Raw genomic sequence first — 25,771 nt, 5'->3', positions numbered from 1 at the left:
GTTTTAATTCTGATAAACAGATTAATTTCATGTGCAAACATTTCTCACTTCTCTTATCTATGGCTGCAAGTCTGCATCATCTGAGGAAAGAGATCACCTTAGAGAGAGACTAACAGGAGCCAGCTGGCTATGTAGCTGAGCCAAAAATGCAAGTGGATAGTAGACAGGGAACCAAGTTCAGTCCTTGCTTAGTTTGATTTTTTTCTCATGTACCGTCCATATCGCTTTGCAATTTTATGGTAACAAAAGAGATGTACGTCAGACTGGAATAATTCACTGCAAATTAAAATCTATTTACACTGGTGTTATGAGATACTAGAAACTGCATTTCTGAAACTCCAACTCCAGTAGAACCCTAAATCAATCATTTCTTTATTAATTCCAGACTCAACAGGGTAAATACAAAAATTAATATTAATAAAATATTAATACATAATACTATTTATACGCCTTTCTCATATATTGTATTTCTCACATGATGCCAAATTCTGCCTTTGGATGTGCACACATAGCTACAAGGGGAGAAATAGCTCAATAGATTTTACTTGTTTTCACAGTAAATATTAATGGCAGCAGTGACACTACAAAGGTTCAGGGGCCCTTGTACATTTTATGGCTTTTAATTTAGTAGGCAGAATTTTAAGGCAAGAAATACTTTCCTCTGTAATAAATTGCTGGTGCAAATGAAAGCAATTGGCCATCAATGTCCAACTGCAATATGTGCATCTGCAGTTTGTTTGGTACATAGGACAGCGGATGCAAGCATTTGGAGGAACACAATAGTGTTCACAAAGAGGCCATCCTCAAATGAAGAGAGCTACATATTGTTACCAGTTTTGACGCAAGTGGCTAGTCAAAGTTTGGGGCCCTGGGATGTCCCTGTTGGAAGCAGAAATTGGTAACAGATATTTCTTTGATGCAGTTTTGTTTATTTACAAAAAATGTACACAGTCCTGTGTCTCTAAATGCAAAAGGAATCAAAGACCAGAAAACAGTTTCTTTTGCTCACAAACACCAAAAACACTCTTTTTAGCCTGCATCCCTGACTAAAAAACCCCATCCAGGTTCTTCCAGGGTCAGATACCCTACTTTCAGCTGCTTCTTTTGGCTCTCTCTCTCTCTCTCTCTATTAGGCCGTTTCTACATTATAGATGCTACAGTTGCATAGCTACATCACCATTGCTGTGCCACTATTCTGCTGTAGTGTAGTGGAGTCAACAGTGATGGGAAGGGGTTCTCTGTTTCTGTAGAAACTCCTCTGCCCTGAACCACAGTAGCTAGGTCAATGGAAGCATTCCATAGACCACAGATTAGGTCAGGATACCTTACAGCACTCCACTATGTTGACCTAACTTTAAGTGTAGATCAGGCTTCTGTCTCTTCCTGTTTCTGTCTGTTCAGCCTTCTCTCCTTCCTTCCACTCACACCGGACCTACAACACACTCAGCAAAAGCTCCTAGGTGGGTTCACGTATTCCTTTTGTCTTAGGTGAGGGGCTTATCTTTACAGTTATGTTAATTGAAGGATCTGGTCATACCTATTGGTGAGGTTTTAATTCAAAGTATTACAAGGTTTGACCCTGCTCATAACATTCAGAGTGCAATTAATTACAGCCTACAATAAACTCAATATTAAGTTCTTAGGACCAGATTAAAACAAAATCCTTCAGGATGCATGAAAAATATGTAAATTCTGCTAAAAAGTCAGTTTTTATTGGAATGAGTAGGCTGATTTAAAGAGGCTTCATTCTCTCTTCCTCTGATCCTGCACCAGAAGCACCTTCCATATATTTAGGGCTTCTTGGGTCTTGTTGAGTGTGGCCCAAGGACATCTCTTTCTGCACTATCAATCTACTGTCCTTCAAACCTTCAGGAACCTGCTGTCTTAGAACTCCTTCTGGGATAGGGTAGTTCCATACTTCCTCTAATGTAAGCCAGTGCCTTCAGGAGACAAACTGGGCCCAAGATTTTTGCCTATTATTAGGCCAAATTCTGAAGTCATTGTGCAATTTACACTCAGGCAATATTCTGACTTTGGCCAGCAATTCCCAATCTGCCCGAGTTGGAAGGGAGCCGACAAACACTTTAAATAGACAGCCAGGCTGGGGTGACCAAGCAAAAGTCTCTCTTGGTTTATGAGCATAATAACAACAACATAGCTAATGGTAACAAGACATAATTTACTCATTGTTCAGTTGTTGATGGGGGAAGAGCCCAGATGGGATCATTCCTCTCCTCAGCATCCCCTTCAAGAACGACATTCGGTTTGCAGGGGGCAATTAAAAAATGTGCAGATTTTGTGATAGAAAAGTATTCTGGGATACAAAATACTTCAGTCTTCATGCAGTTAAACCTCTTAAGTGCAACAGCCAGTCTCAAAAGGCCTGGGAACTCTGAGGGTTCCATCAAGATCACTTCTCATTTAATTTGAAAACTTGGGATCAAATGAATTCCTCAATAAAATGCAGTCTGGTCTAAAAGGTAAAAGTTAGGGCCTGATCTTATGAGCACCTACTATTCCCCCAAAGTGAATGGGACTTTCTGAGGAGCTCAGTAACTATCAGTGGGCCAGTTCTGAAAAGTGTCGAGTGTCTTCAATTCTTATTGAAATAAATGGGCTAGACTGTGGAAGTCACAAAGAAGCCATTTTTCAGCTCCCAGATTCTGTAGCCAGTTCTGCATTGAATCAAGCAGATGGTTCCAGCAGATTAGAACAAGTGTGCCAGTTGTTTATGGCCCACACTCAATGGGCCACCTATCATCTGGAGATCATCAGACAGCAGTGCACTGTGGCCACACCTTTCCCTGCCCCCAGAACATCCTCTGTAATAAGAGATGGCAAAGGATGGCATAGAAGATTTATTTGCTTTCTGGTCCCTTTTAGCCAGCAGAAAGGGGACAGACTGCATTAAAGAATCTGGCTCAGTGGATGACGAGGACCAGTAGCACTTCTTTCAATTGAGCTCTTCTTTTGCGAACTCCCTCCCTCCCCTGCCCTCTCTCTCGAATAATTCTAATGGAAATTTTCACCTTAGTAAAAACAGATGTTGTTCACTTTTTTGGCGGGGGGAGCGGGAAGGAATGTTGTAATAGTTTTTGTCATGTTATTTCCCCCAAGCAGCATGGTCAACTTACTTAAAACGTGTTTTATTCCAGAGTGTTTGGTGAGCTCTAGTGCATACATTTGGATTGGACAGTACAGGTGGTTTAATTTTGGAGTCATTCACTAGTGATTTGCTAAGGTTTAAGAACTGCACCAGTGCTCAAAAAAAGCATGGGAACAGCACCAAGAGTCAGAAACAGAATGGGAACTGTACTGAGGATCTAAAAAAGCAGGGAAATGTGCCAATGCTCTAGGGTACAAAAAAAAATATGGCTCCTTCCTCTCTCGGTCCCAAATGGACTCACATTTGTACAGCATTCATTCCCCCATGATCTTCTGTGGAGACTATAAGCACTGAAAGGATTCAACCAAGTATTTAAGCAGCTCATGGGCTCATTTCATTTTCTAAGCCCAGCACAGAATCAAATTGAACTTAGAAATTGTTAAAATCATTGGGACAGGGAAACACAGAGATAAACACCTCCCACTCCATAGCTCAAACACAAATCTGGGTTAATATATCACACACATTGAGATTCTCAGCTCTGTACCCCCTCTCCTTCCCCCACTCCCCCTGCCTCATCCCACCTTACTTAAACTGTGGTAAAACCTGATCGGTTAAGGACTTTAAGAAGTCCATAGACTTGGCCTCAATAAAATTACTAAAGTATGAGGATATCATGAAGTCCACATCTGAACTGGCAAGGTGGAGAGATTTTAAGAAGCTTGGAAGTAGAACTTGCAAGACATATTGGTGCCGTTCTATTAAATAAGCAGCTACACTCCTGTAATCTATAATATAATATCATTTATGTACTTGGGGGAGGATACACAGTTCCACATGGCAAGTATATCAGGAATTTCTTGCTATAATGCTAAGGAAATTTCCAAACCAATAACCGCATTAACCTGGAGTTAAGGTTGAGAAGATATTGGTAGGCCATATCCTCATTTGATGTAAATCAGTGTAGCTACATTGAAATAAGCAGAGCTATGTTGATTTACACCAACTGAGGATCAAACTGCTCAATCTAAAAGGTAAAACCACTAAAAAGACATTTTAGTTTTAAATCCCCACACTTAAGAGGCTGCTCATGTGGTATTCTTCACTCCCAAGTCAATTCCAATTAAGTATTCTCTCTCCATTGTGGAAGATAATATTCTATTTCTACTACATTTGCCTTGATCATTTAACATTTGTGTTTCGGCCCTTCTCAACCTTTATTCCCTCACCTATATTAATTTGTATAACCATAGTGCCTAGGAACCCTAAACATGGGCCAGGACCCCATTGTACTACATGCTGTACAAACAGGAGCGGAAAAAAAAAATAAAAAGGACAGATCCTGCCATAAAGACAAGAGTATAAGACAAGAGACAACAGATGGATACAGATGGACAAGGGAGTTCAAGGAAACAATGGGACAACATTGATCAGCGGGATAGCAGTGGTATCAACACACCTCTATATATACTGACCTTATACATGTATTTGAGATTACTGATTCCTAACCACCTGGGAATCTACATTACAACATTTAGAAGTTACTCCAGGGGTATTTAAGGTACAACCATTTTACTTAAAAAATTTAATGAAGGCATAACAAATGACAGTGAAAATCCATTCAGACAACAGGAATCTATACTGCAGGTTATTGGTGTAACATTATCAATGCAAGCAGATGTAGATTTGAAGCTTTTGGGTGCATATTTTTAGACATTTAAGGGTTCTCTTCAATACAGCCACACAGATTCAAAAAGCTGCCATTGCCTCATTTGCTGGTTTGTTTAATCTGGGAATAAGGAGCCCTTTATATGATTTAGCTCAAATTAGGATCCCTCAATCTCTCACACTCCCTTCCTCCTATATATTAGTCAACACAAACCCTTTAAAATTGCCTGTATTGTGGTTGCAGTAACTGTTCACATCTGACAAGGAATAGTGCAGAACTCACTCTATCCAAATCCCCAAACATACATTTTTAACATTTATATATTTTTGCAGAGGGGTGATGGCGCCAAGAATGAAAGCACTCAGATTCCAGGGCGATGAGTCAGGGTACAAAACCCCAGAAAATAAGTATTAATAACTGCTCTACTCACTGTACTTTCACGCTGGATGTATCCGATGTCTTCAATAGCTCGGATGTTGATAATGTGAATCCCCTTCTCCTCAGCAGGTAGAGAGGAATATTTCTCATTCACTCTCATTGCAGTTTTATTCAGACCCTCACCAAGATCTTCTGGCAGAAATTCCACCCCATGAAATGCACTGTTAGTGCCTAAAAGAAAAACAAACAGGTTGGTCTAAACACTTTCATCCCAGTCTTAGTCCCTCCCAATGTACCCCATCTGAAACATAACCAGTTCTTGCCTTTCTCTGCCCCGCCTTCCTTCTCTCTTCCCACGCTTTGTTGTTCCTCCCCTCTCAGCCTTACTTCCTGCTACCCTGACTGTGCCCTCAGCTCTTTCCAGCTCCCTTCTGGATAATTACTTAAATTGCTTTCTACAGTGCTTATTAAAACTCAAGATGTGTTTTCTAATGGTCTCTTCTCAGCCCCATAGGGACTTGAATACATCTTAGTTAAAAATAAAATTATTCTGCGCATTAGCAGCAGAGTGGATGTTGCATGCCATTTTCCCATTGTACAATAGAATTTTTTCCTCTATGTTGGTTACAAGTGACTCTACATTTTTTACCTAAAAGGCAAGGCCACCGTTTTGTGGGGGCAGTTTTGTACAGGAGCTCTGCTCACAGTGCACATCCTGGCCCCAGGCAGAGCTATTAACTGCAGCACAGTCTTAGTGTGAAATGTGAGTTCTGCAGAGGAGAGATGCTGCTCCCAGCTTGTGCCCTTGGGGCAGGGAGTCCATATTTTGTTTACAAAAAGAGGCAGGGTGATTAAGATAAAAAAGAGCAGATAATTAAATTAAGCATCTGGAAGTTGTTATATGAACCTATAAAACAGGAACCCCTTTGCAAGGGACTTGGGGGGGGGGTAGTGTTAAAGACAGAACACAGGGGACTCAGAAGAAATACAGCCCAAGTTACATTCAGAAAAGAGGTAGCTGTGAGGAGGATAGGTGAAAAGAAGGGGCCAAAACCAAGGGAAGGGATAGCAGTGGTACAGATAAAGTTCCCACTCTACCTGTGGTACTTATGTGGCCAAATCGCCATAGTATCTGAGCGCCTCACAATGTCTAACCTATTTATCTTCACAGCCCCTCTGTGAGGTAGAGCAGTGTTGTTATCCCCATTGTACAGATGAGGCACTGGGCACAGAGAAACTAGAGGCCAGATTTTCAAAGGTATTTAGGCATCTAGTGAGACTTTCACAGGTGCCTAGAAGGTTAGGTGCTTTGTAAACCCCACTAGATGCCTAACTGCATCTTTGGGTGCCTAAAAACCTTGAAACTCTGTCCCTAAGGCACTGGCCTGAGGTCATAAAGGAAGTCCATGGTGGGAATAGAACCTAGGTATCTCAGGGCTAGCTCCCTATCCACTGAACCAGCCTGTCTCTCTGCTGAAAAAAAGGACTCTGACAGATGGGAGCAAAACCAAGAACAGCAGCTCTCTGAGACTCCACCAAACAGTCCCAAGGTGGTTGGGAAGGATGTCATGGCTGACACCATGAAAAGCAGCATAGAGGTCAGGAAGGACGAAGAAAAGAGAGTACAAGAGTCAGATGAGACATCACTAAACCCCCAAGGAGTGGCAGGTCCTGCCATATGCTGGGTTGCGGAGTAATAGCTGCTGTGAAATTTTACATTTTAACTCAACACCATTTTGTTTTGTAATTTTTTTTTGAGTTTGAGTAAAGGCAGGAGTGAGAAAGTGTTGTATAAATATCAGATGTGTTTATGAATCAATTTCTTAGGGATTCAGCTGTATTCAGACCAATTCCAGAGCAAAGAACAGAAATTGCATCCACAGAGTCCATAAAATCAACAATTATTGTCAGGATTTGTATTATTCACTAGGCACCATCTATGTGCTCAGCACTGTTCAGAATATGTCAGAAAACATAGTCCCTGAGCCAATGTGTATAAAATGCATAGCCCTGGATAAGATGGCTCAGATATTTAAGTGTATAGTTACTGAGCACATGTTAATATCTATGACTGGAGGCACTGATGACAGTAGGAGTTTTATTTGTTTAAGGACTGGAAGATTTGACCCTCCAACTATTTTCAAGAGGAAGAGCTGCCCAGAGCTCTTGTGTGTGTTTGTTTTCCTTTCCTGCCTGCAGTGGTCCTGATACACTTCAGAAGTCTCAATTTTTTTCTCAACTTTAAAATGTGGAATTTTCTTGGTGTTTGGTTTTAAATATTCTCCTGTGAGAACTGCATCTCAATCACTATAGTGTTGTGTTTAAGAGCCTTCTGGAAAGTAACTAGCCTTTAAACAGATGTGTAAGCAGTGTTGCCAATTCTCATGATTTTGTCATGAGTCTCATGATAATTATTGTTTTCCTTAAAGCCCAGCACCTGGAGTCAAGTGGATATGTGATGATTTCAGCCTTCGTTCTTAAAGAAAAAGTAAGTTTCTAGCCCTTGTGGCAGTGGAGAAAGCTTCAAAAGTGTGATCCCAGTGCAGCCTAGAGGTTCAAAAAGCAGAAGGCAAATAAAAAGAACACCAAATCTATTATTTGTACAGAATGTCATGATTATTGGTGAGCCTGCCTCATGATTTTTGAACATTTGGGGTTGGCAATACTATAGGGGTGAATCAGGGCACATCATTTCACTGCAAATAAAATTCTGCAACATTTTACAAATTTTGTTTTTCTCTTCTCTGAATTTATTCAACCCATACTTCAAGCGTGAGGTAAATTTTCAGAAGGGGGCAAATCAGGTAGTTAATGGCAAGTTCTTGCGCCAGCCACTCATTCTGTGCGTGCAAACTGGGGCTGAAAAAAGGGATTCTGGTACTTAACAAGCTGATAAAATACCCTTGTATATCTTTAATACAAGTTATACAGGCAAAGAAGTTATTTGGGTTTTTTGAGTTCATGAATTCTTAGCTTAATCTGAAATTGCCAACCTTCAGCCAAATTCAAATTTACTATTTCAGATTTAGCTCAGCTATAAGGAATTATTTGCCACAATAATTAGTCTGTAGAGGTGAATTCCACTATGGAATTAAAGGTTGGCTACAAAACTCTATATATCCTTTGAACCAGTTTGAACATATATTTATTGTCGCAGTTGACACTATAGAAACACATACTGTGATAAAGGTCATCACAGAACATTATAGCCGGTGATAAATATCAACATGGAAATATATACTGCAATAGATTTTACAAAACCTCAAAACCCAATGTGATCTACTCCCATTGAACCTGCATAAAACTCAAAGTATGTATCAGTTAAAGCATCTTTTGTGTTATGATAAAAGCTACTCAGTGCTAAAATATCAATATTTACCTGTAGTTCTACTTCTAGGAACTCAGAAGCTTTATGCTTGTTTCAAAGCTTCATGGACTCAATGGAAAAATTCCCACTGACTTCAATGGGATGTGGAAACGGTAGCAATTTTGAGATATATAAGATGTAAGTGACAAGCACCTCACAGAGAACTGAGGAACTGGAGAGTGAAAGTAAACAAAAGCTTGAGGCTGCAATCCTCACTCGTGCAAATTAACACTGCTGGATTATGTAAAAGTTTGATCTTCTAATACCACATAGCATTTACAACACAATCCAACATATGAACTAGCTAATATTATGTTTTATTGAACAAAACTTGCATTTAAACTTGAACTCTTCTGCACGTATTGTATTGTAAATATATTTTATATATATTAAAGTACTGGTCTGTGTGTGTGTGTACACACACACACACAGACCAGTACTTTAAGATGGAGTAAAGGTTAACAAAAAACCTAACACTTCCCCCCGAGACACAGTAACTTAAAAGTAACAAAAAAAGGTCAAATATTACATTTAATAAAATAAAATCAATCATTAAAAAAAATTACTCTTGCTCTAATCCTCCCCGCTGCCCAAGATGCTAGTAAAAGTGAGATAAGGTTGTCTGGAGTACCTTAACTGAGTGTTTTTATACTATCAAATTCTGAATTGAATTTACAGTTCCTGCCTTTCTAATGTTTGGTTGTTAAAATGACAATGTTCTTGTGTGTAGTTTTCTCCTATAAGGTTATTGATATTTCAAAAACTGTAACTCTAGCTTAAAGTTGGTAGTCATTATAGTCGTTAGAGATTTCTTTAGTGTTTTGATAAAGTTATCAAGAAAAAAATTCTGGTACCTCAATGTAGCTACATATATTTTTGACTAATTACAGGATATAAACTACATTATATCCTAGATTTATGGTGTTTTACACGCTAGAATGGCACTAGAATTTCTTCAAATTGACACCTGTAGACTTTTAAAAACTTTTTTTTCTGGCTGCTTTGCTATAGACTTTAGGAAGTCTGCATACTTCATTAAGTCTTTGGAGACTTACATCCAGTATGTTTTACTAAGGACTTTGAGGTATCCTTGCAAGGCTCAGAATCTTATTTGTAATTATTACATTAGTTCAGATTCATTGGGTGATATGATTATCCTGGTGTTTTGAGGACTGGCACAGAGGAGAGTTCTTGCTCCAGGCTCAATTAATCTACTGGCTTCAAAACTCACTTAGGCTAGGCAAGGCTAGAAGGTGGATATTATAATACCTTCCAGATTCCTTGCAGGCTAGATGAGTTCCACAGAAGGACATGTAGGAGTTAACTGTTCCACTGTAGTGAAGGCATTGACCCAGGATGTGAGCAGAGATGTGTATGTCACCTTGGCATAGTTCTTGTGCTTGTCAGAGATTTGGGGCAGCTATCCCTTTTCTTTGGAACTATGGGATCCGGATACTATGATTCTTTGGAATTCCCATTCAGTTACCATACTTCTTTGAAATCTTGAACCCAGCTCTCATGCCACTTTAAAACTATGTACATTTCCCACACTTCTTCAGAACCTTGGCACAACTGTTGTGCTTCTTGGGAACCTGGATGCTCAGCACCCACACTCCTTTAGAATGGTGTGTGTTTCTGACACCTTCTTCAGAATACTGGTGCACAGCTCCATGCTACTTTAGAACTGTGGTGCTTTTCCCACCCCTCTTCAGTTTCTTGGCACAACTATAACATTTCTTTGTAACTTAAGCAATTCACGAGAACCTCGATGCCCAGCTTGCACACTGCTTTAGAATGGAGGTGCCACTCTACTTTAGCATATAGGTATGGATCCCAAACCTTAGCAAATCATTAATGAACAAGAAGTTCAAACAACAAAAGGATTATCTTTTGAGGAATGTAGAGCTGTGGACAAATCAAAAATCACTGGAAAGCTCAATGCAACTTTATATTATGGAACATTAACTATTTTTATCATTCATATGTACACACATATATAGGAAAAATATATGTATTTACACACCCACTCCCTACATATATGAAGGTGATATCCCTGTGCTAAGTTGCAGAATCCTAAGGGCTGAGTCATTCATTCTCTAGCTTTGTAGTGTTCAAATGGTTCTACAGCATATATTGAACACTACTCTGAATTTTCTTGTGACTGATAAAATCCCAGTGACTTCACTGGGACTTTTGAGGTTACCAGGAACATGGGAGCGGATCATTACTGCTTTCCTAAGCTAAAGGATCTGTGTATACCTTCAGCACTTGTAAAATGTGTGTTTGTGAACTGAGGGGTGTTTGTCTAGGAGTTATCCAAGAATTCTAAAACAGATCAAAATACAGTCGTGCATCAAAACATAAGTATAGATAAAGGCTTAAATAAAGAGAAAATTGGAAGTAGTCAATTGAGCCCTGTTTGTTGGGAGGTTGCATTTTTGAACATAAATCATTGAGTCTAAAATGGGATACATGCAAGATCAGACTGGAACTCTGTCCAGATGACTCAGTGCTATTGTGTGATTTCAAACAATCACTCATCTGCCAGAATATATTTACATCTGTGTTTGCACACCAGTAGCCTGGCAATATATGAAAGAACAAATGTAAACATAGTAGGTAAGGAACCAAATATTTTGTTTTATTATGACTACGAGAAAGTACATGAAATGTTAGTACTTTATTGATATGATCCTAGTTAGAACAAGTTTACAGTCATTTTCTACATCAGAATGTCATAATATAATTTAATATTGGATAGGTCAATCCAAGCCATTTAGCAAAAATCCCAACCTGCATGTAATTAGTGAATTCAAATTTGCTACCTGGCTTAAAAGGTAAAAGCACTCTGGTGCAAACCATTACATTTATTTTTGGGATACTTTTCAGAATAGTAAGCATAACTGAATTTTAGTTTGAATGGCTTGTGGCCATACATTATACCTCAGACCTTCCCTTTGTACTTTAGCAGCATTTAAACAAATGTTGAAGCCACTTTTCCAAATTGAGACTTTCGTTTATGTAAACTGTATGGATTTCAATTCCTATTTTATTTTAAACATATTAAACACAATTCATGTTTTCTCTGATTTGGAAAACATTTCCAGTGGTATTTATAGAAATATTAGTATCCATAGCAAAAACAGCATGTTAACACACACTCACTCTGTAGAGTCAAGGGCATAACCTAGTATTTTTTCTTAGGATGATGTCTTTTATGGAAATTACCAACTTCACTGTCTCTTTACCCTAAGGTCATTCTTGATGTCCCGGGAGTATGACTATCACAACCCTTTCTGTTAGCCAATCAGAACACGTTACATGAAATGCATATAAGTGTTGATATAACTACTGTTCTCTCAATGGCCAACCGAGAGGGCCAATAAGTTATTTCTTCTCTATCCTTGCCCTTGCATCTCATTAAACCTACAGGTATGTAGTATCTAATAAAATACTGTACTCTGTCTCACCAGCCTTGACCATATATGAATTATGATGGTGTTGTATGCACCTGGCTAAACAACATTTAAATAATAGTTTCAATGAACTGAGCACGTCAGTGGTCAGTCAACATTAGGCATAAATGTCTTCTATTTCATTGACCTGTGGCATTGCCAGGCAATTCCATTATTCATTAATGTCCATGTCTTTATATCCCTGACAATTCGTGAAGATAGGTAGGTTCTTGATTCGTATTTGTGTGTCTTTAGGGAGAAATCACATTCAAGATTTTTGATCCACAGAGTAACTGGTCATAATAATTGCTGTTTCTCAGCAGCAGTTTTTTTTTTTGTGGCAAGCAGTATAAATTGGGACAGTAGGACAGAGATGATGAAACACTAATATGGACTCTTGTTGCATCTCTCATGGACCATCTCTCTCTCCCTCCACATTTAGGTATTAAGGAGATGAAAGTAACCAAAATATAGGCCAAATATGGTCAATGGACACAGAATGCAAGGTTGGGGAAAGATGATGGGACTGGAGCCAAAGCTGCAGCATTCTCCTCTTCTCCAATACAGGTTTATGCCCCTCCATCTGAATACTGTGTGGTTGTAATCCCATGAATATTTGGGAGGATCAGTCATTTGGAAGGGGAAGGAAAGCCAGCTGAACAGGAGCTCAGAGGTGTACAATATCCTTCCCTAACAGCAACATGGAAATCTTACCTGAAAATCCCCAAGGGTTTGGTGCTAGTGGTTTGAATGTTAACTTTCACTCTGCAGTTCAGATGTAGGGACAGGTGCATCCAAAGAAAGTCTTCAACATTTTGAGGTGAGCTATTAGGGAGGAGGCACTAAGATAAAAAGACTGCGGTACGCTCTCCATGGAGTCCCTGCACTCTAGGGAGTTTTCCTCTGGATCCTGAGACATCCTTTCCCCAAAAGAAATGATGTGGCAGGATTTCCACTGGTTCTCAGCTGAAAAGTTTCAGAAGATGGCAAAAGCAATGTGACCTTTTTGTGGAGGATCCTGTTGCTTTGTTTCTTATGAAGTAGGTTTTGTTTGTTTGTTTTTCCAGGAAAGAATATTGAAATGGTACAAACAATATAAGCACATCTCTGCTCAAAATTCAAATCAAACTGAACTTAAAGCTTCTTAGATTAGGAAAAGTTTAAATAATTTATTTTGCTTGAGTTCTAAAATCTTTGCATTTATCTGAACACCCTTAAGTTTAGAAATTGCCAGTACTTCCAGGCTTAGATGTAGTCTTTAGGCACAGCCCTGAAAGGATTGGGGCATAAATTGCATCACTCCAGGAGTAGCCCTAGGACACTACAACCTAGACTTCTGAGTCATGATTCCACTTCTGTGGGTGTGTTCTGGAGGTGAAGGAAGTGAATGGTAATTTGCAGATGGTCTATAACAGCAGCAAATTATGACCACACCCTTTCCCCCCCAGCACCGATATAGCCAAAGCGCCATGGGCCAGAGAGTGAGGTCTGTAACCAATTCCCAGCTTTCTGCCCAGAGGTGAGCTTTGGACTCAGGGTCCAGGCAGGCTGCCCCAGGGTACAAGGAGAAGGTAGTCTAAATCACAACTGAATAATTCCAGTTAGAAATACAGTGTTACAACAGTTTTTCTTATTTTCTTCCAGTAATTCTGCTTATGAATCTGACAAAAACTTTCAGTTGCTATGATCTTATGAGTCTTTTCAGGTCCACCAATCAGTTATTCCTCAGGGCACTACCTACTGATGGAGGCTGCATTTTTGTGGTGGAATGGTGTGTTACATATACAGGGTCAACTCAATCTTGTGATTTCCCTCTTCCTTCTTAGAAAAAGGGGAATGGAATTCTCTGGTTACTTCCCTAATGTGTATGCAACAAGTCAGTCAAACTCTGCCTAGAGGTAGATGTGTGGGTGCATGTTTTTGGGAAGAAGGCCATGCAGGTAATAACCAGTTTTGTCAGACAGATAATCCTCAGGGGAAAAGAGGTACTCATTAAAAACTTAAAACCCCAGAAGACATCAGTTGAGATGAAAACAAAAAGTTAAAAAACAATAATCAAGCACTGGTCAAACACTGGTGAACCAAAGATAAAGAAGCCTGAGGGAGGAATATCATGAATAAGAAGACCAGAAAGACAGTCACCCTGAAAAAAAAATACTATTGTAAATGGTGTATGGCACGTGCAGGAGCATTTTCCCCAATGAATTCCCTCTCAGTTGAAAACATTCTTCAAATGGAGATATACCATCTCCTAGAACTGGAAGGGACCCTGAAAGGTCATCAAGTCCAGCCCCCTGCCTTCACTAGCAGGACCAAGTACTGATCTTGCCTTGGATCCCTAAGTGGCCCCCTTAAAGACTGAACTCACAGCTCTGGGTTTAGCAGGCCAATGCTCAAACCACTGAGCTATCCCTCTCCCATTTTGCTCAGACTTTAGAAACATGATTGTTAAGATTCTCATCCAAACTGTCCTCTCATAACTATAAATGGATTATTTTCTTTTATGCAAATTTGGGACTTGATCCTGCAACCCTAACTCACTTGAGTAATACTCCCTCTCTTTGACTTCAGTGGGAGTACCCATGGGAACAGGACTTCAGGCGTGAATAAGAGTTGCAGTATTGGACACCCTAGTTGCATACCAAAACAATTTGTTTAAATATTTTTAGTAATAAGTACTTATGGCCATTTAATGCTCTAAACCACAAAAGAAATTTTAATTAGAATCAATGGACGATCAGCAGGCAGGCTGAGTGTAACATACAGCTCTCAAGTGAAGTATGTTCACAGCTGAAAGAATACCGTGAAATCACCCTGACTGTATGTAAACAAATTATTGCAGATAGCTGAATGAAATGTTTCTCAGAGATAATTTAACTGACATTTTTTCTTATCTCATCTTCATTTGTTTTCTATTTAAGGACTATGTTTAAGAAAATAGCTGGAATAAATGCATCGAAGTTTGAAACCGCAGTTGTTCCCAACACACACTGAAATCCAACAGAGAAGAGCACATTGTTCTGCCAACCTTTGCATGAATATAAGGATTAGAGTCTCTCATGTCAAACAAAGAATTAGTTTCATTGCCATGTAAGAAATATGGGTCTAATTTCTACAGTGGTAGTGCTGGAGAATTTAAAAATCATTCAGCGATTGGCAGTAAAAATAAACAGCATTTTTAACCGTGTGAAATAATTGTTTAAAAATCATATTATAGGTCCTTCCCAAAAGGGGCTTTGGTATTGCAAATTTGTTACTAGAATCCTTAAAATTAAGGCACCATGTCTATTATTATTTATTGTATTACAGTAGTATTCAGAGTCTGGTCATGACCCCATCATGCTAAGTGTGTACAAAAACCATGTTAAGAAAGTTGCTTGGTAGTCTGTAACAAATATATTTGTTTGCCACTTGTACTGAGTTTCCCCCTCTCTAGATTTTACATTTGGCTGATATTGTGCTATACTTCCGCCTGCTACAAATAAAGAAAAATTGCTGTTTCAAAGCAGAATTTTCTGAAAATCTGACTTCCACAGCATGGCTTTGTGGACGTACATTACTAGCAGGATTCTCCCTCAGCACCCTCTGTTTTCCCTTGATTTTCTGTCTACCTGCAACATTCAAAGGTACAGGCTGTTCCATCAGGCTTAAACTAAGCTGACAACAATCTTTCCCACAAAGTTGATCCACTTACCACCTCCTCTTTGTTTTCTTTATACATTTTAGTGCTTATAAAAAAACCCACAAAAATCCAGGAACAACAGATCTGGAAACTGAAATCCTTTCCTCGTCTCCAGGACAAGTACAGCAGGGATGTCAAGGAACACTCCGCCATCCCTTCCCACCAATGTGGCTCATTTCTGACCTATGGTGAGAAGATTTCAGTCTCCATGATTCATTAAAACCTTACTGAGAAGGCCACTACTTTATTCTACACACAATATTAACAGGTTCTTGTGAGGGAAGCTATTTATTTGTATGACTAATTGAATAATTTGCATAATTCTTATTATCTACATACCCCATAGTTGTTTATGGTAATTTATAGCCAAATAAAAGAAACAATGAGCCAAATTCTGCTCCCGTTATACTGATATACATGTGGGATAATTCCAGTGAAATCATTCTGTATTTACATCACTGCTATCGAGAGCAGAATCACTGTAACCCCTGCAAAGTGATTACTATTGAAAGGCCTTAATCCTGCAACTCTTACTCACATGAGTAGCCATTTGAGTTCAATGGGCTTACTGAAATGAGTAAAGAGTACTCCAGTGAGTGTGTTTTGAAGTGTTGGATCCATGGGCAATAGAAAAGAGAACAACAGAAAAGAAGGTAGAGCAGGTTATGAAGGGCAGTTAATTGTTTTTTTAGCCTATGAATTCTGATAGTTCCTTTTAAACAGAACTTTTACATACCAATTATTAATTTGCATGGCCCATAGGAGATGGGATGTCACTCCTAGTGTGAGGAGCAGTGGAGGAGAAAGGACAGAAGTGCTTATGGGAGAAGAATATTAAGGGAAATATTAAGATATGTTGGTTTAATATGTATCTTTGAGCTATCACAGATATCGAACTACTGCTTTCTCCTGTTAATCCAAAATAAGTAAAAATGTAAAATGCACTTAGTCATAACAGCTTGCAATGCTGAACTTGTACAAGTGGGGGCACAAACATTATTACTTTTATTGTGCTACCCGCTGGACATACACTAAGCAGACTGTAAATTATATAGGGCATGGTCTAAGGCCCTAATCCTGCAATGATTTATGCACATACTTAACTTTACACATTGAGATCAATGGGACAACTCACTGCATAAACTTAAACACATGCATTAGCACTTGCAGGGTGGAGGTATAAGTAGACTACATATTGTTTTATCTATACATTTTATTGTAAATTAATACTATGTTGGGCTCTACCACCTTTTGGGTCTCTACAGAAGCATATACAGTAACTCCTCACTTAATGTCCTTTCGCTTAATGCTGTTTCAATGTTACGTCCCTGCTCCATTACAGAACATGCTTGTTTAAAGTTGTGCAATGCTCCCCTATAACTTCATTTGGCCGCCTGCTTTGTCCACGGCTCACAGCCCCCCGATGGCCCCCCCGCAGCACCTCCCACCCGCCAGCTGATTGCCACAGGCAGGAGGCAGAGGGAGCAGGAGGAAGGCGCTGATCCGTGGGGTCTGCCGGTGGGTGGGAAGCACTGGGGGCGGGGCATAGGGGAGCTGATAGGGGGCTGCCAGCCCATTTAATACCTGAATTAAATTGCTTGTTTAAAATTGTTTAAAATGTATATGAGGCCTTTTGTCTGGCAAGAAAAAAAAATCTCTGGAACCTAATCCCCCCCATTTACATTAATTCTTATAGGGAAACTGGATTCGCTTAACATCATTTCACTTAGAGTCACATTTTTCAGGCACATAACTACAACATTAAGTGAGGAGTTACTGTATGTTACTGAAGGTTTTGTAAGCATATAAATGTGGTCTAAAAGTCACTTCGCAGTGTTCCATATCTAAATGCTGCCATTTCACCTTACACTGCTATATTGTCAGATCTCTCAGTCTACACACAGTTGAGCTGAATCTGTTCTTGTATGGGAGATTTACATAGAACACCAATAAATAGCATGTATTGCAAAATGGGGTGGGCTTGATTCAATAGGCTGTATAGAACCAATGCCTCAGCACTATGTTAAGAAATTCTGTGCTGAGAGAAGTAGTATCTGTAGTCATTAAAGATATCGCAGTTTCACCTGCATTCAGACATCTTCTTCATTCCCTGTTCTAAACTGTAATGTAGTGTTACTGTATAATGTTAATAAGCTGCTAAATTTCATTGGTGGGTGAAGTGATCCTTTTCTATCTCTCACTGAAAAGGTAAGTACAGGGTTATAATAATAGAAATAAGGTTGGAAAGACTCATTAGGTTGGGAACCATCTTGGATGGATATGAAATGTGCCTTTAATTTAATTAATGTCGATGGTGTTCAAGGGAGGTAGACTACATAGGAAGCCTTTTCCCCATCCAGATAACAGGGCAGAATCTCTGCTTGTTCTCCAGGCGGTGTTAGGAGAGATTTGAACACCACACAGATCCCTGCACTTCAAGAGGGTGTAGCCTGCTAGCGGAGGAAGAGGTCCAGCCCATAGCCTGCTAGTGCACAAGCTGGATGTGTGGCATATGCTGTCCAAGGAAGCAAGCTGCTCCTGTTTAGGATTCCTGGGGGAATCCCATCCTGGTAGCAAATTTCTTGGAGCACAGAATTCAGCTGTCAGCATATTCTCAACTTTCAGTGCTGGCTGGAGACAGAATTTGGACCAATGTATTTATATAGAACTTTGAGATCCTCAGCTGAAAGGCATACTAGAAGTGCAAAGCCTTATTAATATAATGTTTAGTCTAAAATAATGAATTACTGTTTAAAGCAGCCCATAAAATTTTTATATTTTGGCCCTCAGAAGGGATGCCAACTATGACTGTGCAGTCTACAGTATGCTCCATAAACAGAGTCTCCTCCTTAACAAAGGTCTATTGTATTAAGCTGCTGTTTTGTAGATGAAATAAACACACCTATAGCAATTAGTTACATCATGTTATCTCACAGGTTTAGAATGGATTGAAATGATTCCAGAAATTGGTAGACAGGGTGTTGCCTTAAAGTCTGGTTGAAGTTAAATACCAATACTTTCCAACATGCTCCTTGTCAGGGAAGTACAAGTGTTACAACAGCCAGGGAAATGAATAAAGACTCACAGAGGGCCAGATCACCCTCTCTTGCAGTAAAGTCCATCTGAAGGTACAGTGTATAGGAATTGGGTAGTATCCCTTCCAAACAACTGTTTTGTCTTTGCTTTCTGCACAACACTAAGAATATGAAGACACCATACAGGCAGTCGGATTCCAAATAACCATGTTTACTACCTCTATTCAAACACACAAGGTCTAGCTATGCATATACACTACTGTTCTGTCAAGTTCCGGTGGTTTCAGCAATAATAGATGAGGAGTCTCATAAGAGGGCTCACAAGCTATCTGAAAAGATACTACCCCATTCCTATACACTACAAAAAGGGATAAGAGAGGAAGTCTGGAGGTTCTCTTCATGGAGTTTCTTCTTGATTGTTCCAATTAGGGTGACCAGATGTCATGATTTTATAGGGACAGTCCCAATTTTGGGGTTTTTTTCTTATATAGGCTCCTATTACCCCCCTGTCCCTATTTTTCACACTTACTTCACCCTAGTTCCAATGGTCAGCTACGAATCGTATTCCTTGGAATAAGCTGTGGCTTCTATCCTCAAACCTGGAGAATCTCATGAGTTTTAGAGGTGGAAGGGGAATGTGCATGAGCACAGATACACAATGCTTCTAGGCCTGTCCTGTTCCCAAAAGCATCCCTATCTCCCTGCTTCCTGACAGCGTAGTTCCAAAGGACATCAGACAGGACTTGCCATACCAGATATTACCACTGTTCTAATGTGGTCTTGTATCTGATCCCTGGAAGCAGCCAGTATTAGATGCGTCAAAGAAAAATAAAATATTATAGCTTGGTTGAACTTTGACTTTGCCATGTAGTTTACTAATTTCAGGATAAATTGGTTATCTTCTGTAGAACACCATGCAGAAAAAAGACCTGCAACTAAGAAACTCCAGCAGGTATAGGCTAGTTTTCAGATGTACTACGACCTGACAAACAGAGAGAACACAAAAAAGAAAATATCATCACCTATTCAGTGTTATCTACAGATCACCAGAAACCATTATGGTTACCATATCATTCTTATTATCAATCAAAGCTTAGCTACAAATGACTTCAAGCAATAGTGTTCCCAAAACAGGGCGAGATTCTGCACTTCTTGTGCAGACAAATCTCCTCTTCATTTCCAAATTGCAATGAGAATTGTGTTTGCAGGACTGAGCCCATAAAACCTATGTTTATATTGTGAATATAAAATATATAAAACTACCATACATTTAAGCAGCCAGCAAACAGGTTTACTCTTACTGTACTTTTTCCTGCTTTTCAGAAAAATAGCTTTTTTAATCTTTAAATCAATGATACAAAGGACTACAAACAAATATGTTTACAGCACACAGAGAACGTATTGTTCTCTTGCGGAGAGGAGGGAGTCATTTATAAAATTATTAATGGTTTCTTCATTATCAAAGGTATTTTAACATCGCTGTGAATCTTCAGTGTAGAACCTTTAGGCCAGCATAATAAGGCATAGAGCAGGCTATAGCATTCCACACTCAGTATGTGTTCTGATAACATAAATGAAAAAAAGAGAAATGGGAAATGCATTCACAGCACAAATGAAGATATATGGAAAGGGAGAGCACACATTAATTCTTTGCCCTCATTTCCCAGGGAGATTCCTGAAAGTGTTGTGTTCTTATTAGTAGATTTGCTCTAGGATGCACTCCTGGCCCCAGGAAAGACAATGGCAAAATTCCCACCGACTTCATGGAGCCAGGGTTTTACCTTGGAAGTTTAAAGAGAGGGATTATTTCTCTCTCTCCTCACTTCTGCCTCCTTCCAAGATGGGATTAAGTTTATATGCTTCCACCATATGTTATTTCTATTTTTACTTTACTGAAAAATAGTTTTGCAAGAAAATAGTAAGCAAGTGCATTAGTTCATTTATCTGGTAAATGTTTGTCAGATAGTTCAGTGGTAATACTAAACAGTGGAATAAAACGGAATTAAACCTTAATATTTTGTTCTCCAAACCTAGAAACATGATGGAAAATAATATTCCATATAATAGAAAGTTTGTGTTTTTTTTAAAATATTTAGAGAAAAGCCATTTTCTTTTTTATTTTGGATACCTTTCTTCAGCATATCTGTAATTCCAAAAAGAGTTTCAACAACATATTGCAACTACAATCTATCTGCAAACTTTCCTGGTTTAGTCTTTATAATTTCTGTTCCACACCAACATGTTCATCTTGTTTTCAAAAGCATCATGCATAGCTTGCCAGCTAAAAGGTTTTTGTTTTCATGAATGTGCTTCTATTTCTGAAATGAAAACATTACCATTCAGTCTTTGTGTTCTTCAAAAATCATATCAAAATCATTGCCTTTAAAATTATTATACACTGAGAATAAATTTGTTGTTTGAAAATGGAAAATAAATTCTTTTCTCCTGGTCACAGTACTTTTATTGATAGCAATATTTGACTAGAGTGCAGGGCAACAGTAATAAATGATGGCCTACAGATTAAAACCAAATATGGTGCAATATTGAGTTACGGAAGGAACTGTTTCAGTCCTCATGTAGAAAGTTTCCTGGTTTTGCCCTTGAATTTACTCACATGCTGTTTTCTTAAACTTTTGGATTTTTGGAACCCTTGGTTGTTGCTATTTTTTTTTTATTAGGACTGGCTGTGCACTGAAGATATTCTATTATGTGATGTGATGGAACAACAGTGGTAAGAGTGGAACATATGTGATAACATTGGATAGGCTATTGCTTTATGTAAGCAAAATATTAATTTATGGCCTTTTAACTCCCTTACCCCGCCCCTCCAACATCAGCATCAGAAGCAAGCTCTCCACTGACCAGGACACACCAGCTCAAAGTGGCACCAGATCCTGCCAGAACAACAGATGCAAAACCTCTAGACATATGTCCACTGTTATGATGATCAATATCCTCACAACACATCTTTCAAGATTTATGAGTCCTACACGTGCCTGTCGCAACATGTGGCATACCTCATCCAGTGCATCAGATGCTCCGATGACGACTATGTGGGTGAAGCCAGATAAATTACTAAGCTCTCAAATGAACTCTCAGAAAAATTATAAGACAAAAACACCATATCACCCATAGGCAAACACTTTTCACAAAGTAATCACTCCATATCTGACCTCTCAGTCCACATCCCTAAAGGAAATCTGCACAGCCCTTTCAAAAAGCAAGCCTGAGAACTTAAATTCATAACTCTCCTGTACATTGAAAACCATGGACTTAACAGAGACACTGGTTTTATGGCCCATTTTTTACAACACCCTGTTGCCCACTAATCTTCCACTGTCCTGACTGAAGAGGTGTTAATTGTCTTCTTCATTTTAAGTGGTCTCCTACAACATGCGTGTGATGTGTAACAATCTGCCCCACCTTCTATTTAGTTTGGACAGTCTAGTTTCTTTCTCCAGACCTGAAGATCTCTGAAGCTCGAAAGCTTGTTCCTTCCACCAACAGAAAATGGTTTAGTAAAATATATTACCTCGCCCATCTTGTCTCTTGTATAAACCTATTCGAGGACAATGCCCCTAACCTGAAAAGCATACAGTCCAAGAATTAATACGCACACATACAGGGCCAGATTGCTGGACCAGTTTCCAGCTTCTTTGCATAGCAAAGCAGCCAGATTTGTCCCTGGCCTAGGAGAATCTCCAAGTGATACGGATACAGGATAGTGGGCTCTACACTACACCCTTCCTTTCCAGCATAGGAGCCATGCCGGAGTAGTAGGGTGTGTGATAGGGGCTATTGAATGTAGTGCTTCAACAATTTTCACTGGCATAATGGCCCCTAAGGGGCCAGCTGGTGCAAAATACAGCAGTAGTAATAAACTCGATAGCATTCATCACCATGCAATTTTGACAGGTTTACACGCCCCTTTTAGGGATGATGTACCGCCTTCCCACTCCCCGTTTCCGTTGGCGCCAAAGTGTGGTGCTGTTGGCCATTTTGAAAAAATGTGTGTGTGTGTTTGTTTGACTCGGGGAAGTGTTGTGTATGTTGGTGGTTGGGTAAATGGAGAGAAAAAGGTTGAAAAAAGAGTGTAAGAGAGAGTTTTAAGAGGAAAAAAGGAAGTATGAGTAAGGTTTAGAGGAAAAAAAGGAAATTTGAAAGAAGAGAGGTAAGTTATTGAACAAAAGAGGCTGGTTATGAAAGAATAGAAAGATAGAACTTAAAAAAAAGGAAATATTTGTTTTTGAAGGGCTAGTTTAAGAAAAAAGTTAAATAATATTGAAAACTAGGTTGAAAAAGGGAAAGGCAAAACCTGTTTGGGAGGCCCAGGGTAAAAAAGGTGAATAAAAAGCCATTGAAACAATTGAATACCAATATAGGTTAAGAAAAAAGCATTAAAAACATTAAAAACTAGGTTTAAAAGGGGAATTTACTAAAGCAAAATCTGTTTAGTAAGCACATGGTCAAAAACTATAAAGGGGTACTAAGAAAAAAGCATTTAAAATGATTAAAAACTAGATTTAAAAAGAGAATTTACAAAGGCAGAACCTGTTTGGTAAGCACAGGGTAAAAAAGTGAATAAAAAAGCACTGAAACTATTCAATACCAGTGTAGGTTAAGAAAAAAAGAGAGGTTAAAAGAAAGAACAGAACAAGAAAAAAGAGCAAAGATAGAGAGCACATGATGGAATCAGAATGAGAGAGAGAGAAGCAGGCAGAGTCTGTTTAGTAAGCACAGGGTAAAAAAATGAACAGAAAAGCATTCAGAATCAGGGTAGGTTAAAAGAAAGAACAAGACAAGAAAAGGAAAAAGAGAGCCCCTTTGCAAAGGGCAAAGATAGACAGCACACAGCTGAGTCAGACAGAGAGAGAAAATGAGAGAGAGAGGGGGAGAATTCTCACCTTTTAAATCTTTCTGTAGAATGGGGCAATTTTTCTGGTTCAGATTCTCTCAGACTTGTTATCACCACCTTTGGATTGGCCCATTCAGAGGTGGTTTTACAGCAGCATCACAAAATTTATTGTCCTGAACCAATCCTAGAGTCCCAAGATTTTAAACAAGAGCCAACTCCCTCCTTTTCCCCCACCCCTTCCTTTTAACTGTTTTATTCTTATCTAAAGAAACAGACCCCCCAGCATTTTTCTGCCATGTAGACCTTTAACAGGGTTTTTTTTTAATAAAAATTAAATCCATAAGCTTTTAATAACACACCATTTTTTAAAGTTTTTTTCCCTAGGTTTTAAACTAACAGGGGTTTTTTTAGTAAAAACAATGTGAAGCTGCAGCAAAGCTCCTGGTAGCAAAGCAGCCTCTGTGAGTGAGTGGATCAGAGAGAAGGAGTTTGCTTCTTTACCTGCTTTTTAACAAACACAGGCTAAAGTTACATTAAGTTTTGCAAAGGGATAATGACTTAAAAAGACAAACCTAAGACACGTCCCTTTTATATTTGTGTTGTAATAAAAAAGAGCAGGCAGAAGCACCCCAGGTTTTTAGTAACTGTTATAGTCCCCTTATTTTGTAAACCACTGAATTAGAGAGAAAAAGAAGAAGATTGCTTATTTTCTGACCTTTTAACAAAGAGAGGTGAAAGTCTTGTAAAGGTATAAACACTTGAAAAGACATGCCTAAATGAAGACACATTTCTTTATGTTCAACATTTTGCATTAAACATTTATCTGTTGGTTTGATGATTTCATCTAAAAAGCTATTGGGGTTCTCGGCCTCTGTCACTTTGTCCACCAATTCTGCCCCTAATGCTAAATGGCGGATGATACTCTTAGCCAACAGTTTAGGGCTGTCGTTGTAAGGAGGAGCTTCTATTTAAAGGGGTCTGATGATTAAAGATGGCTGCACTTCGAAGGCCCTGGCCAACTCCGGCTGTCAAGCTTCTTATGAAGAGACGTTATACGGTTGCTGCTATGGGCCCTGAAGAAACAAACACACCGTTGTGGCAAACAATGTTTGAGACGGGTCATGGGAGCGGGGAGACAGGGATAGCTAATGATGCCTGTACCCGCAGAAACAACGCGGTGGAGAAACACGAGGCCAGACCACTGGGCCATGATTTGTTTAAGACTCCTGCCCCGGCCAGGAGAACCCAAACGAATCAAACGAAGGTCTGTGCAGAGACAAGGCACAGGTACATTGTATGTAAGAACGTTCAAAGGGGTGGTTTGGCAGGAACTAATGCTCAATTGGCTAGAGCCTTTTGGATCAAGCCTGCCCAGAGACATATTTCAATTGTTGTTGTTTGTTGTTTTTAAAAGCTGCCCGCAGACGGGATCTCTTGATGCACAGTGTAAAAGGCTTTAAAACCATGTTATGAAAAAGTAGAAAGATGCCTTACACGCATTTATTACTGTCAATTTTTCAGCAGCTGAGTGATGGTTCTTCAGAGGACTTGGAGGTTTTGAACACCGACAGCTCCGAAGGACCAAGTGGTCTGGGCCCGATCTGTTGGCCCAGACACAAACCAGATGCTTCACAGAATGCCAAAACAGCGGGGGACGCTTACACTATAGGCCTGCACTATCTAAAGTTGAGGGAAAAATTCGATATTAAGCCAATGCGAGTTCATAACTGTAAAACAGCGATGCGTGCAATTGTACGAGCAGCTGTGCACGGAATCAAGCACTGCCTGAGAGAAAAACAAAATGAGGATTGTCCTGGGTGCGCCATAGATGCCCCCGGTCAGAGGCATCATGCCTGCATGTACTGGTCTTTAGATGATGTGAACTGTAAAATTAAAGAAATTAGCAGTAGTTTGTGTATGGAGAGTGTGTTAAATATCATCATCACGCTGGGATACGCACTGCAGTGCCTCTGTTTAACCCAGGAACATTTAGCTCTAGGGGCAGAATTGGTGGACTCATAGACTCATAGACTCTAGGACTGGAAGGGACCTCGAGAGGTCATCGAGTCCAGTCCCCTGCCTTCATGGCAGGACCAAATACTGTCTGGACCATCCCTAATAGACATTTATCTAACCTACTCTTAAATATCTCCAGAGATGGAGATCCCACAACTTCCCTAGGCAATCTATTCCAGTGTTTAACTACCCTGACAGTTAGGAACTT

At 39.4% G+C, this 25,771-nt stretch overlaps 1 protein-coding gene and 1 long non-coding RNA gene across 2 annotated transcripts in view; one reads left to right on the top strand and one right to left on the bottom strand.

Moving 5' to 3' along the window:
* Positions 1 to 11,953, top strand: part of LOC127052180 (uncharacterized) — a 29,443-nt gene extending 17,490 nt beyond the window's left edge. Inside the window, exons 3-4 of the long non-coding RNA XR_007774690.1 lie at positions 7,583 to 7,641; positions 11,775 to 11,953. This is a non-coding gene — a long non-coding RNA (uncharacterized LOC127052180). The remainder of the gene's footprint in view (positions 1 to 7,582; positions 7,642 to 11,774) is intronic.
* The window catches only part of ANO1 (anoctamin 1), a 142,224-nt gene that overhangs the window by 71,785 nt on the left and 44,668 nt on the right, over positions 1 to 25,771 (bottom strand). Inside the window, exon 3 of the mRNA XM_050955271.1 lies at positions 5,206 to 5,384. Within this exon, the coding sequence (XP_050811228.1) occupies positions 5,206 to 5,384 (179 nt within the window). The remainder of the gene's footprint in view (positions 1 to 5,205; positions 5,385 to 25,771) is intronic.

Source organism: Gopherus flavomarginatus, chromosome 5 (assembly GCF_025201925.1).
Source record: "Gopherus flavomarginatus isolate rGopFla2 chromosome 5, rGopFla2.mat.asm, whole genome shotgun sequence".
NCBI classification, from domain to species: Eukaryota; Metazoa; Chordata; order Testudines; family Testudinidae; genus Gopherus; species Gopherus flavomarginatus.
This window is presented reverse-complemented; position numbering and strand designations above follow the sequence as displayed.